Source organism: Salmo salar, chromosome 24 (assembly GCF_965601325.2).
Source record: "Salmo salar chromosome 24, fSalSal1, whole genome shotgun sequence".
Lineage (NCBI taxonomy): Eukaryota > Metazoa > Chordata > Actinopteri > Salmoniformes > Salmonidae > Salmo > Salmo salar.
This window is the reverse complement of record NC_138314.1, coordinates 31,239,109-31,252,624: the sequence shown is the minus strand read 5'-3', so window position 1 is coordinate 31,252,624 and position 13,516 is coordinate 31,239,109. Positions and strand designations below refer to the sequence as shown.

Genomic DNA, 13,516 nt, shown 5'->3' with positions numbered 1-13,516 from the left:
ATCCTACATTACTCATACTGTATTCTATACCATCTACTGCATCTTGCCTATGCCGCATGACCATCGCTCATCCATATATTTATATGTACATATTCTCATTCATCCCTTTACATTTGTGTATATAAGGTAGTTATATACATAATTTGTTAGATTACTTGTTAGATATTACTGCGTTGTCGGAACTAGAAGCACAAGCATTTTGCTACGCTGGCATTAACATCTACTAACCATGTGTATGTGACCAATAAAATTTGACTTGATTTGGGATACCTAGTCAGTTGTACAACTGAATGCATTCAACTGAAATGTGTCTTCCGCATTTAACCTCTGAATCAGAGAGGTGTGGGGGGCTGCCATAATCGACATCCACGTCTTCGGCGCCCAGGGAACAGTGGGTTAACTGCCTTGCTCAGGGGCAGAACGACAAATTTGACCTTGTCAGCTCAGGGATTTGATCCAGCAACCTTTACAGTATTCCAGTACATTTGTAAAGACGTACATAGATTTATATCTTATTCCAGTGCGTTTGTATAGACTTACATTGTTAGATTCTCTACATGAGAGATACAAAACCATGGGGTGGCTTAAGGAGAGGGACGTGAGAGGCTCAGTTTGAATGGGTAGAATGACGGGGGAGGAAGGAGTGAATCTTCGTGGAGGAAAAACTATTTCGAAATAACTCCGACGTAGATAGAGTGTTTTAAAGTTTAGAAGATGGGTTCTGTGCTTTTAGGCAATGGGAAAGAGAGGCCATGGTTGGTATCATGAGGTTAGTAAGTGAAATTGTAGCTGATGATTTGGGGATGTTGGGGGGTGAGCATGGGGGGGGGTGTGGCTTGTAATTTACTCGCGTTACAAACAAATGGCAGACAGATTGTGGCTCTGCGTGTCATCTGATTTGCGCTCTACTTTCTCTCTGTGTTTTCCAGCTTGTGTGTGTGTGTGCGTGCGTGGGGGGGGTCAAGGTTTGTGCACATCACTGTTTGTATAATTGTATTCATGAGTCGACATATTATATGCATTGTGTGAATATGTGTGTTTTTAACAAGGCTTCGGAGCCCTCATAGCACTCATCAGGATATCGCTGGTGAAAAATGACTGTGTCGCCGGGGTGACAGTTGTGTGTGAGCAGATTGATGGGGCTCTCCCTGACAGCAGCCATATTGTGCAGGAGGACAGTTGAGAGAGATGCCGTGTGGCCCTCATCCACGTAGGTTAATATGAACTCAGCCTAGGCAACAACATGCTCTACAACATCCATCCATCCCTTCTACTGGGCCTTCACACACCACACAGACACGGATCACACAACTCACAATGCACTCTCGCATACACACACACACATACTCAGGTGTGTCGTACGCACCTACACAGACACAGCACAGGGCATATAGCCTGGGGAGTAGACTGAGAGAAGTTTCTTTACCCATATCTTTCATGCAATTCCAATGTACTTGTACACACAGTACTTATTTAATCAAGATGTGTTAATTTTCTAAGTCTATTCAATTCATGTTATCTTTTTGTTTATATTTGATTTAAAGTTGTGTTTAATGTGTTGACAATTTCCCTGTATTATTCTAAGTTATAATGACATATAGGTTTCTTAAAAAAATGAAGGGTGTTATTTAAAAGCATACAATATGTTAACTTGTGCGCCATTGAAAAAACAAACAACCATCATACAACAAATGTAGTGATTCATTTCGCTATTTGTTTTAAAATGTAACACTTACACACTTTTTTCATGAACATTGTCTTGCAAATTAGGGATGCCACAGCATCATTGTTAATCATTGAAGAGAGAAATAACCTAGATGGGAAAAAAACAAGCTCCCTTGACAAACTAATCCATTAATTAATGCAACTTTCTCTCCATCAATCAATGGAGCTGTCAGAGAATTACCATAATCTTGGAATGTTGGATGTGTTAAGAGCAAACAGTTAATTTCCAAACGATAAATCATCAAATGTCTCTTTACCCCTGTCTGTGCCCTGACAGCTTCGTCTCTCATCAAAATAGACAAAGACATTCTTTAAAAACACTTTTGACTCGATACAAACAATTTGACCGGGGACCAACAAGTTTTTATATCAGTTTAAGTGGAGTTTTTTAAGTGGCACAAAAAGGTTTAGATAAAGAATTTATGAATATTAAAGGGATAGCTCACCCAAATTACAAATGTGTTTTCTTACCCTGTAAGCAGTCTATGAACAAGGTATAACCTCAATACATGCTTTGGTTTAGTTTCAATGGTACTGTTTCCAAATACTAATGTTTTAGCATTTGTTGCACAAATCCCATGGAAGTCATGGTACCTACAGTACCAGTCAAAAGTTTGGACACCTATTAATTTCAGAGTTTTTCTTTATATATACGATTTTCTACGTTTTAGAGTAATAGTGAAGACATCAAACGTATGAAATAACACATGGAATCAGGTAGTAACCAAAAAAGTGTTAAACAAATATAAAATATATATTTATATTTTAGATTCTTCAAAGTAGCCACTCTTTGCCTTGATGACAGCTTTGCACACTCTTGGCATTCTCTCAACCAGCTTCATGAGGTAGTCACCTGGAACGCATTTCAATTAACAGGTGTGTCGTGTGTTAAAAGTTAATTTGTGGAATTTCTTTCCTCAATGCGTTTGAGCCAATCAGTTGTGTTGTGACAAGCTAGGGGAGGTATACAGAAGATAGCCCTATTTGGTAAAAGACCAAGTCCATATTATGGCAAGAACAGCACAAATAAACAGAGAGAAACGACAGTCCATCATTACTTTATGACATGAAGGTTAGTCAATCCGGAAAATGTCGAGAACTTTGACACTTTTTCAAGTACAATCGCAAAAACCATCAAGCGCTATGATGAAACTGGCTCTCATGAGGACCGCCACATGAAAGGAAGACCCAGAGTTACCTCTGCTGCAGAGGATAAGTTCCTTAGAGTTAACTGCATCTCAGATTGCAACCCAAATAAATGCTTCACTGAGTTCAAGTAACAAACACATCTCAAAATCAACTGTTCAGAGGAGACTGCGTGAATCAGGCCTTCGTGGTTAAATTGCTGCCAAGAAACCACTACTAAAGGACACCCATAAGAAGAAGAGACTTGCTTGGGCCAAGAAACCCGAGCAATGAACATTAGACCGGTGGAAATCTGTCCTTTGGTCTGATGGTCCAAATTTGAGATTTTTGTTCCAACCGCTGTGTCTTTGTGAGACGCAGAGTAGGTGAACGGATGATCTCAGCATGTGTGGTTCCCACACATGGTTCCCACACGTGAAGCATGGAGGAGGAGGTGTGATGGTGTGGGGGTGCTTTGCTGGTGACACTGTCAGTGATTTATTTAGAATTCAAGGCACACTTAACCAGCATGGCTACCACAGCATTCTGCAGTGATACGCCATCCCATCTGGTTTGCACTTAGTCCCACTATCATTTGTTTTTCAACAGGACAATGACCTAAAACACACCTCCAGGCTGTGTAAGGGCTGTTTGACCAAGAAGGAGAGTGGTGGAGTGCTGCATCAGATGACTTAGCCTCCACAATCACCCGACCTCAAACCAATTGAGATGGTTTGGGATGAGTTGGACCGCAGAGTGAAGGAAAAGCAGCCAACAAGTGCTCAGCATATGTGGGAACTCCTTCAAGACTGTTGGAAAAGCATTCCTCGTGAAACTGGTTGAGAGAATGCCAAGAGTGAACAAAGCTGTCATCAAGGCAAAGGGTGTCTACTTCGAAGAATCTAAAAGATAAAAGATATTTTGATTTGTTTAACACTTCTTTGGTCACTACATGATTCCATGTATTATTTCATAGTTTTGATGTCTTCACTATTATTCTACAATGTAGAAAATAGTAAAAATAAAGAAAAACCCTTGAATAAGTAGGTGTGTCCAAACTTTTGACTGGTACTTTATATTAGCATTTTTGGTGCATTATGTGCAAATCATCTATGTGACTTTGTTGAGCTACACCATTTGAGATACTAATATTAACAAAGTGTTGCGCTAGGGAGGCTGGAGTGAGTCTTTTTTAAATCTAACACACATAATTCCTACTTTCATATGACCACCTAGTAATGGAATGCTCGTCATGGCCTGGTTGGGGAGTTCCAGTCATTCTGTCACCACCATGGTTATGAGAGTCTAGTTGTAGTCTCATCTCACCCGAGTGACCCTCGCCATCCACGCCAGCAGGTGGCAGTGTACTCAGACAACTCTTACATTCTCAACCAGGTATGTGTTATTTTGCAGGCCTACGTAGATACACACACATCACCTAGTCCAGAGTTATATACACATCACCTAGTAGAGCGGTATACACAGATCACCTAGGAAATACAATGTATATACAAAAGTATGTGGACACCCTTTCAAATTTGTGGATTTGTCTATTTCAGCCACACCCATTGCTGACAGGTGTATAAAATCGAGGAACACAGCCATGTAATCTCCATAGACAAACATTGACAGTGGAATGGTCTTACTGAAGAGCTCAGTGACTTTCAACGTGACACCATCATAGGATGCCGCCTTTCCAACAAGTCAGTTCGTCAAATTTCTGCCTTGCGAGAGCTGCCCCAGTCAACTGTAAGTGCTGTTATTTTGAAGTGGAAACGTCTAGGAGCAAAAATGGCTCAGCCATGAAGTGGTAGGCCACACAAGCTCACAGAACCGGACCGCCAGGTACTGAAGTGCATAGCGAGTACGAATCGTCTGTCCTCGGTTGCAACACTCACTCCAAACTGCCTCTGGAAGCAACGTCAGCACAATAACTGTATGTCGGGAGTTTTATTAAATGGGTTTCGATGGCCGAGCAGCTGCACACAAGCCTAAGATCACCATGCGCAATGTCAAGCGTCGGCTAGAGTAGTGTAAAGCTCACCCCAATTGGTCTCTGGAGCAGTGGAAACACGTTTTCTGGAGTGATGTATCACTCTTCACCATCTGGGTTTGGCGGATGCCAGGAGAACGCTACCTGCCCGAATGCATAGTGCCAACTGTAAAGTTTGATGGAGAAATAATGGTCTGGGGCTGTTTTCATGGTTCAGGCTAGGCCCCTTAGTTCCAGTGGAGGGAAATCTTAACGCTATAGCATACAATGACATTGTAGAACAGTTTGGGGAAGGCCTTTCCTGTTTCAGCATGACAATGCCTCCGTGCACAAAGCGAGGTCCATACAGAAATGGTTTGTCGAGATTGGTGTGGAAGAACTTGACTGGCCTGCACAGAGCCCTGAACTCAACCCCATCGATTACCTTTGGGATGAATTGGGCTGCCGACTGCGAGCCAGGCCTAATTGCCCAACGTATTCTTCTTCTTTGTGTTTGCCCTGAGGCCATCATGTCTTTTCTATGGAGTGTGTATGGGCCTTTAAACAGCTGCTGGGTATTTGTAAAGTAGCACGGACTGTGGAATCAGATTTAAAAGCTATCAAGAGAGTAAGATGGTGTGTTCTATGTGAGGGAAGAATGAGGTGGGTGAACAGGGTAGAGAGAGGATGTTGACCCGTGTGGCCTCATACCCCTCTCCAGCATGAACCAAGCTTTTTCGAGAGGATACAAGGGATCACTTTGTGTGTGTGTGTGTGTGTGTGTGTGTGTTGTGCAAGGCTTTGATCTCAGCACTGTGTGTGTTTATAAATCTGTTTATGCCTCATTAAATATGCATTACCTGTCTCATTACAGCTGTATCCCCACCACAGCTAATAGAGCCAGCTCCCCTCTGTCTCACACAAGGTGTGTGTGTGTGTGTGTGTGAATATGACTCTGATTTCTAAACTGAGATTTTGCAGTCTTTAGTGGACATTACTGAGAATGACAGATAGTCAGTGATTATTACGTGTTTGCTATGTATTTGTCACCCATTTAGTCATTTTCCCCACCTCCAGACTTGAAGATGTTACATCCCATTATTGGAGCCAGCAAACCAGTGAGAGTGTTCCTCACCAGTGGACAGCGAGTCAGGACCAAGCCAACAACAGTGACACCCAGTATGGATATGACTACGCTGACCACCCCACACACAACCTCCATGAGACTGAAGACCATGCCTACTACCAAACCCACAACCTTGCTGCAGATATGAGAGATGCTGGCCTCAGCCAACATTATGAAAATGAAGGACATACTACTACTTCCTACTACTACCATGCTGAAGGCAATGACAAAGACCAGTCTGATGAGTATAGCCATTATGAGAGTGAAGGCCAGGCCCACTGGGAGGCTGAACGTAAAGACCACTCCAGAACTCCAGAAGAGCCATACGACCCCACAGGCAACGCTCAGTATCTTCTTGAAGACCATGCCCATAATGAGACTGAAGAGCAGACCCAGTATGTTCCTGATGGTTATGCCCACTTTCTACTCTCCAGCCCGGACCCAGATCTGTTTGTGCTGTCTTGTTTGGCAAGTTTGACATGACAATGACCATAGGAGTTGGCAAGACTACACAAACAGATCTAGGACCAGGTTCTTAAAATTCCATTAGTGGATCAATATCTAATACATTTTTTTTTAACCTTTATTGATTAGACTAGAATACACTGGTGACTACCGAGGGAGGAGAGTGGCTGTGACATTGAGCTGCAGTATGGTGTATGACCACAGGAGTGCAGTACAGATCCATACTGAACCTACAGGATAAATGTGTGGTGGCAAGTTGGTCCAGAGTCAAGGTGTGTGTTTGGAACTATGTTAACAAGTATGTGTTTGACATGTTGGTGTTCTATTGTTTCTCTATGTTGCAGGACCAGTAATAGATCAGTAACATTTATTTGAATCCCATTGCATGATGTCTCTCCGTGTGTGTGTGTGTGTGTGTGTGTGTGTGTGTGTGTGTGTGTGTGTGTGTGTGTGTGGGTGTGTGTGTGTGTGTGTGTGTGTGTGTTAGTAGCAGCTCACTGATGCCTGCATATATGACAAAGTTCTTCCGAGGTTCCTACATGGCATGTATCCCAATGTCAATTTAGAATGTTTTATCAATTTATAAATATGTATTTGTTTATTTATGGATTTCACTTTGTATTGACTGCTGTGTGGGTGTTAAACTTCAATCCTGAAATCAGATGTGATGGGAAAGTAGTAGAGGTCGACCAATTAATCGGAATGGCCAATTAATTAGGGCCGATTTCAAGTTTTCATAACAATCGGTAATCGGCATTTTTGGACACTGATTGTGGCCGATTACATTGCACTCCACGAGGAGACTGCGTGGCAGGCTGACCACCTGTTATGGGAGTGCAGCAAGAAGCCAAGGTAAGTTGCTAGCTAGCATTAAACTTCTCTTATAAAAAACAATCAATCTTAACATAATCATTAGTTAACTACACATGGTTGATGATATTACTAGTTTATCTAGCTTGTCCTGCGTTGCATATAATCGATGTGGTGCCTGTTAATTTCTCATTGAATCACAGCCTAGTTTTCCAAACGGGTGATGATTTAAGAAGCGCATTCGCGAAAAAAGCACACTCGTTGTACCAATGTGTACCTAGCCATAAACATCATTGCCTTTCTTTAAAATCAATACACAAGTATATATTTTTAAACCTGCATATTTAGTTAATATTGCCTGCTAACATTATTTTTTTTAAACTAGAGAAATTGTGTCACTTCTCTTGCGTTCCGTGCAAGCAGAGTCAGGGTATATGCAGCAGTTTGGGCCGCCTGGCTCGTTCCAAACTATGTGAAGACCATTTCTTCCTAACAAAGACCTTAATTAGCGGCTTTTCTGGAGTGATGGGTAACGATGCTTCGAGGATGGCTGTTGTCAATGTGTCCCTGGTTCGAGCCCAGGAAGGGGCGAGGAGAGGAACGGAAGCTATACTGTTACACTGGCAATACTATAGTGGCTATAAGAACACCCAATAGCCAAAGGTATATGAAATACAAATGGTATAGAGAGAAATAGTCCTATAATTCCAATAACTACAACCTAAAACTTCTTACCTGGGAATATTGAAGACTCATGTTAAAAGGAACCACCAGCTTTCATATGCTCTCATGTTCTGAGAAAGGAACTTAAACGTTAGCTTTTTTACATGGCACTTATTGCACTTTGACTTTCTTCTCCAACGCTTTGTTTTTGCATTATTTAAACCAAATTGAACGTGTTTCATTATTTATTTGAGGCTAAATTGATTTTATTGATGTATTATATTAAGTTAAAATAAGTGTTCATTCAGTATTGTTGTAATTGTCATTATTACAAATAAATAAATAAATCGGCCGATTAATCGGCAGCGGTTTTTTTTTGACCCTCCAATAATCGGTATATGTAGCATTGAAAAATCATAATCGGTCAACCTCTAGAAAGTAGTAACCACAGACCTTATCTCAACTGGAAATTCTGGTCTGCCTGTCAGGGAGGGACTAGTGTACCCAAGAGCTTTTTATTTAAGGCCAGGCTGCGGATCCAAGACCAACTGCAAAAATTCCTCTGTGGGATGGGCCACTGCTTTTGGAGTTTTGACCTTTGCCAAGCAACAATGGTCCCATTTAATACAGGTGTGCGTCTAAGCAATGGAGTTGTCTCTATTCCAATCTATGCTTCAGAATGTGCTACATGTCATCATACTCTCCACATGCTAATATCAACATGATATATACAACATGTAGCTTACACTCTGTGTTCAGATGTAGACTCAATTGAATAGTCAGTGTTTCAAATGGAGAGTAGTTTCAGTGATATTAACTTTTGGTCGATCTCATAACGTGTTTACTCAGGTTTTCACTATGTTTGTGTGTACCTGTGTGTAGTCATTTTCCCTCTGCCCCAGTTGCATGGTGGATGTTTGTCTTGCCCTGTCGCCCCTCTGTAATTTAAATTACTCTTCCCCTTTTTGTAATTGTAATGGCTCCTAGAACCTAGGAACCTTATTGATAGCGTTGTTAAGAAGACAGCGCAGCGCTTTATTATGGACAGACCTCTCACCATCTTAGCTACTGTTGCATCAATATGTTTTGACCATGACAGTTTACAATCCAGGGTTACTCCAAGCAGTTTAGTCTCCTCAACTTGCTCAATTTCCACATTATTCATTACAATATTTAGTTGAGGTTTAGGGTTTAATGAATGCCCCAAAAACAATGCTTTTAGTTTTTTTAATATTTAGGAGTAACTTATGTCTTGCCATCCATTCTGAAACTGACTGCAGCTCTTTAAGTGTTGCACTGATTTCACTTGCTGTGGTAGCTGACGTGTATCGTGTTGAGTCATCAGCATACATAGACACACACAGGCTTTACTCAGAGCTAGTGGAAGGTCATTAGTAAAGATTTTAAAAAGTAAGGGGCCTATACAGCTGTCCTGGGGAATGCCTGACTCTACTTGTATTATGTTGGAGAGGCTTCCGTTAAAGAACACTGTGTTCTGTTAGACAGGTAACTCTCGATCCACAATATAGCAGGGAATGTAAATACATACGTTTTTCCAGCAGCAGATTATGATCAATAATGTCAAAAGCTGCCCTGAAATGTAACAAAACGGCTCCCACAATCTTTTTATGATACATTTCTCTCAGCCAATCATCAGTAATTTGTGTAAGTGCCGTACGTGGTGAATGCCCTTCCCTCTAAGCGTGCTGAAAATCTGTTGTTAATTTGTTTACTGTGAAATAGCGTTGTATCTGATCAAACACAATTTTTTCCTCCAAAATGTACTAAGGGTAGGTAACAGGCTGATTGGTCGGCTGTTGCTTCTCTCCAGGCCTGAGGGGGTGTGTGTGCATTTGGGATACTAATTTCTAAATAGATTATATGTATTTTTGACAAATAAGTTTGTTGTGACAATCTTGTTTTTGAACTATACTTTCTGGAGACCAACATGGAGTCCAAGTAGGGGACAAATTTAACAACAACTAAATAGATGTTATACTTGTTGATTTATGTTTATTGTGACACACCCTTCACTCTGCGACAGTTGAGCATCTCTCATTAAGATTCAGAGGGACGTCACCTGACTCCAATTTGGTGAAAGATAGTGCTTCTTTCTCTGTCGCTTTGTGGTCAGTTATTTACAACAAATTACCAAAAGTGACTGTTCGTTTATTTAATTGTGTAAAATACTTTTGTTTGTAATTCCTCTATGGAGTCTATGGTGGTTTTAGTCATGACTGGATTACTGTGTGTTTTGGTAGGCCTGCTTCAGATGATGCTGGGATGATGGCCTCAAATGAACACGACATCGATGGGTTGGAAAACAGACCAGGTGACACACATACACTTTTCTACTCACGCAAGAAAGTACTTCACCTGTGCCATCACAGTTGTCAATGGCCTATTTATTGCCTTACCTCCCTTTTTTCTTACCTCATTTGCACACACTGTATATAGACTTTTTTTCTATTGTGTTATTGACTTTATGTGTTGTTTATTCCATGTGTAACTCTGTTGTTGTTTGTGTCGCACTGTTTTGCTTTATCTTGGCCATGTCGCAGTTGTAAATGAGAACTTGTTCTCAACTGGCCTACCTGGTTAAATAAAGGTGAAATAAAAAATAAAAAAAGTGTGATGTTACAGGGAAATGGGACGTGGGAGGGGGGAGATGTGTTTTGAATGCAGCCTAGTGCTGTTGCAATTCACCAACCTTCCACATAGGGGAGACATTTTGAGAAATCTGTCTAGCACCTTTAAAGCTATAGAATGATGTCATCAACAGGTGACCCCCGGGTGTCCAGTCAGGAAGCAGACAGGGAGCCTAGTGAGGCTATCCCAGAGTACAGTGCAGAGCAGGAGTGACAGGACACCAAACTATGGAGGACAGTCGTCATCGGGGAGAAGGAGCACCGCATTGACATGAAGTGTATTGAGCCTTACCAAAGAGTCATCTCTCATGGAGGTACACACACATACAAACATTCACACACTGTCCAAATGTTTATTTAAAAAAACATTTATTTAACCTTTATTTAACTAGGCAAGTCAGTTAAGATCAAATTCTTATTTAGAATGATGGCCTAGGGACAGTGGGTTAACTGCCTTGTTCAGGGGCAGAACGACAGATTTCTACCTTGTCAGCTCGGGGAGCTAATAACATCACACAGACACACACCACGGTTGGGGTCAACTAGCTTTAATGTCAGTCAATTCATGAAATTAACAGAAATTCTAATTCAATAATGATAAACTGAAAACGAGAAGCTATTTATTTCAAAAGTTTTTCAATTTCTTAATTTTAAATTCAAATCACTTCCTGGATTGAGTTACTTCAATTCAAACTGACCTAAACCCTGACACACACAGACATATTTTTGCGCTGAATATCCTGTGATTATTCAGTAGACGCCTGCTCTTGATGACCCCCCATCTCCTCTCTCTCCTCAGGTTACTATGGTGACTGGAATGCCATTATCGTGTTTGCAGCATGCTTCCTACCTGACAGTAACTCTGATGATTACCATTACGTCTTGGAGAACCTGTTCCGGTTAGTGCTACTGCCTCATATTTATTGTGATCAAGTCCATATCATGCATGTACTGTATCATCATGTACAAAACTAGGGCTGTCAGAGTTAATCAGTTAACTCGAGTTAAAGACATGCTCCGGAACTTTAGCGACTAATATACACTACCTGTCAAAAGTTCCAGGTGTTTTTATTTTTTCTTTTTCTATTTTCTACATTGTAGAATAATAGTGAAGACATCAAAACTATGAAATAACACATGTAGTATTCAAAACAGTGTTAAACAAATCAAGAGGTTTTATATTTGAGATTCTTCAAATAGCCACCCTTTGCCTTGATGACAGCTTTGCACACTCTTGGCATTCTCTCAACCAGCTTCATGAGGTAGTCACCTGGAATGCATTTCAATTAACAGGTGTGCCTTCTCAAATTAATTTGTGTAATTTCTTTACTTCTTAATGCGTTAGAGCCAATAAGTTGTGTTGTGACAAGGTAGGGGGGTATACAGAAGATAGCCCTATTTGGTAAAAGACCAAGTCCATATTATGGCAAGAACAGCTCAAATAAGCAAAGAGAAATGACAGTCCATTACTTTAAGACATGACTGCATTCGGAAAGTATTCAGACCCCTTAACTTTTCCACATTTTGTTATGTTACAGCCTTATTCTAAAATGGATGAAATCAATCTACACACAATACCCCATAATGACAAAGCAAAAACAGTTTTATGGAAATATGACATTTACATAAGTATTCAGACTGTTTACTCAGCACTTTGTTGAAGCCCCTTTGGCAGCAATTACAGCCTTGAGTCTTCTTGGGTATGACACTACAAGCTTGGCACACCTGTATTTTGGGAGTTTCTCCCATTCTTCTCTGCCGATCCTCTCAAACTCTGTCAGCTTGGATGGGGAGCGTTGCTGCACAGCTATTTTCAGGTCTCTTCAGAGTTGTTCGATCGGGTTCAAGTCCGGGCTCTGGCAAGGCCACTCAAGGACATTCAGACTTGTCCCGAAGCCACTCCTGCGTTGTATTGGCTTTGTGCTTAGGGTCGTAGTCCTGTTGGAAGGTGAACCTTCGCCCCAGTCTGAGGTCCTGAGCGCTCTGGAGCAGGTTTTCATCAAGGATCTCTCTGTACTTTGCTCTGTTCATCTTTCACTCGGTCCTGACTAGTCTCCAAGTCCCTGCTGCTGAAAAACATCCCCACAGCATGATGCTGCCAGCACCATGCTTCACCGTAGGGATGGTGCCAGGATTCCTCCAGGCGTGACACTTGGCATTCAGATCAAAGAGTTCAATCTTGGTTTCATCAGACCAGAGAATCTTGTTTCTCATGGTCTGAGAGTCTTTAGGTTCCTTTTGGCAAACTCCAAGCGGGCTGTCATGTGCCTTTTACTGAGGAGTGGCTTCCGTCTGGCCGCTCTACCATAAAGGCCTGATTGGTGGAGTGCTGCAGAGATGGTTGTCCTTCTGGAAGGTTCTCCAATCTCCACAGATGAACTTTAGAGCTTTGTCAGAGTGACCATTGGGTTCTTGGTCACTTCCCTTACCAAGGCCCTTCTCCCCCGATTGCTCAGTTTGGCCAGGCGGCCAGCTCCAGGAAGAGTCTTGGTGATTCCAAACTTCTTCAATTATTTTGTATTTTATTAGGATCCCCATTAGCTGCTGCAAAAGCAGCAGCTACTCTTCCTGGGGTCCACATAAAACTTGAAACATGACATAATACAGAACATTAATAGAAATGAACAGCTCAAGGACAGAACTACTTAAAAACAATTTAAAAGGCACACGAAGCCTACATATCAATACCAATATATACACAAACTGTCTTGGTCAAATAGGGGAAAGGTGTTGTGAGGTGTTGCTTTATCTGTTTTTTGAAACCAGGTTTGATGTTCATTTGAGCAATATGAGATGGAACGGAGTTCCATGCAATAATGGCTCTATATAATACTATACGCTTTCTTGAATTTATTCTGGATTTGGAGATTAGGAAAAGACCCCTGGTGGCATGTCTGGTGGTGTAAGTGTGTGTGTCCGAGTTGTGTGTAAGTTGACTATGCAAACAATTTGGGATTTTCAACACGATGTTTCTTATAATAA

General features: G+C 41.3%; 2 protein-coding genes across 3 annotated transcripts in view; both read left to right on the top strand.

Annotated features, from left to right (window-relative positions):
* The window catches only part of LOC106585691 (prune homolog 2 with BCH domain), a 28,900-nt gene extending 21,878 nt beyond the window's left edge, over nt 1-7,022 (top strand). Inside the window, exon 6 of the mRNA XM_082968645.1 lies at nt 5,900-7,022. Coding sequence (XP_082824771.1) covers nt 5,900-5,905 — 6 coding nt within the window. The 3' untranslated portion in view covers nt 5,906-7,022. The remainder of the gene's footprint in view (nt 1-5,899) is intronic.
* Nucleotides 7,023-10,706: 3,684 nt separating this feature from the next.
* Nucleotides 10,707-13,516, top strand: part of rfk (riboflavin kinase) — a 38,987-nt gene continuing 36,177 nt past the window's right edge. The window contains exons 1-2 of one of the 2 annotated variants that reach the window (XM_082968357.1): nt 10,707-10,848; nt 11,334-11,433. In XM_082968357.1, coding sequence (XP_082824483.1) covers nt 10,843-10,848; nt 11,334-11,433 — 106 coding nt within the window. In that variant the 5' untranslated portion in view covers nt 10,707-10,842. The remainder of the gene's footprint in view (nt 10,849-11,333; nt 11,434-13,516) is intronic. The other variant, XM_082968358.1, reaches the window with a different exon arrangement.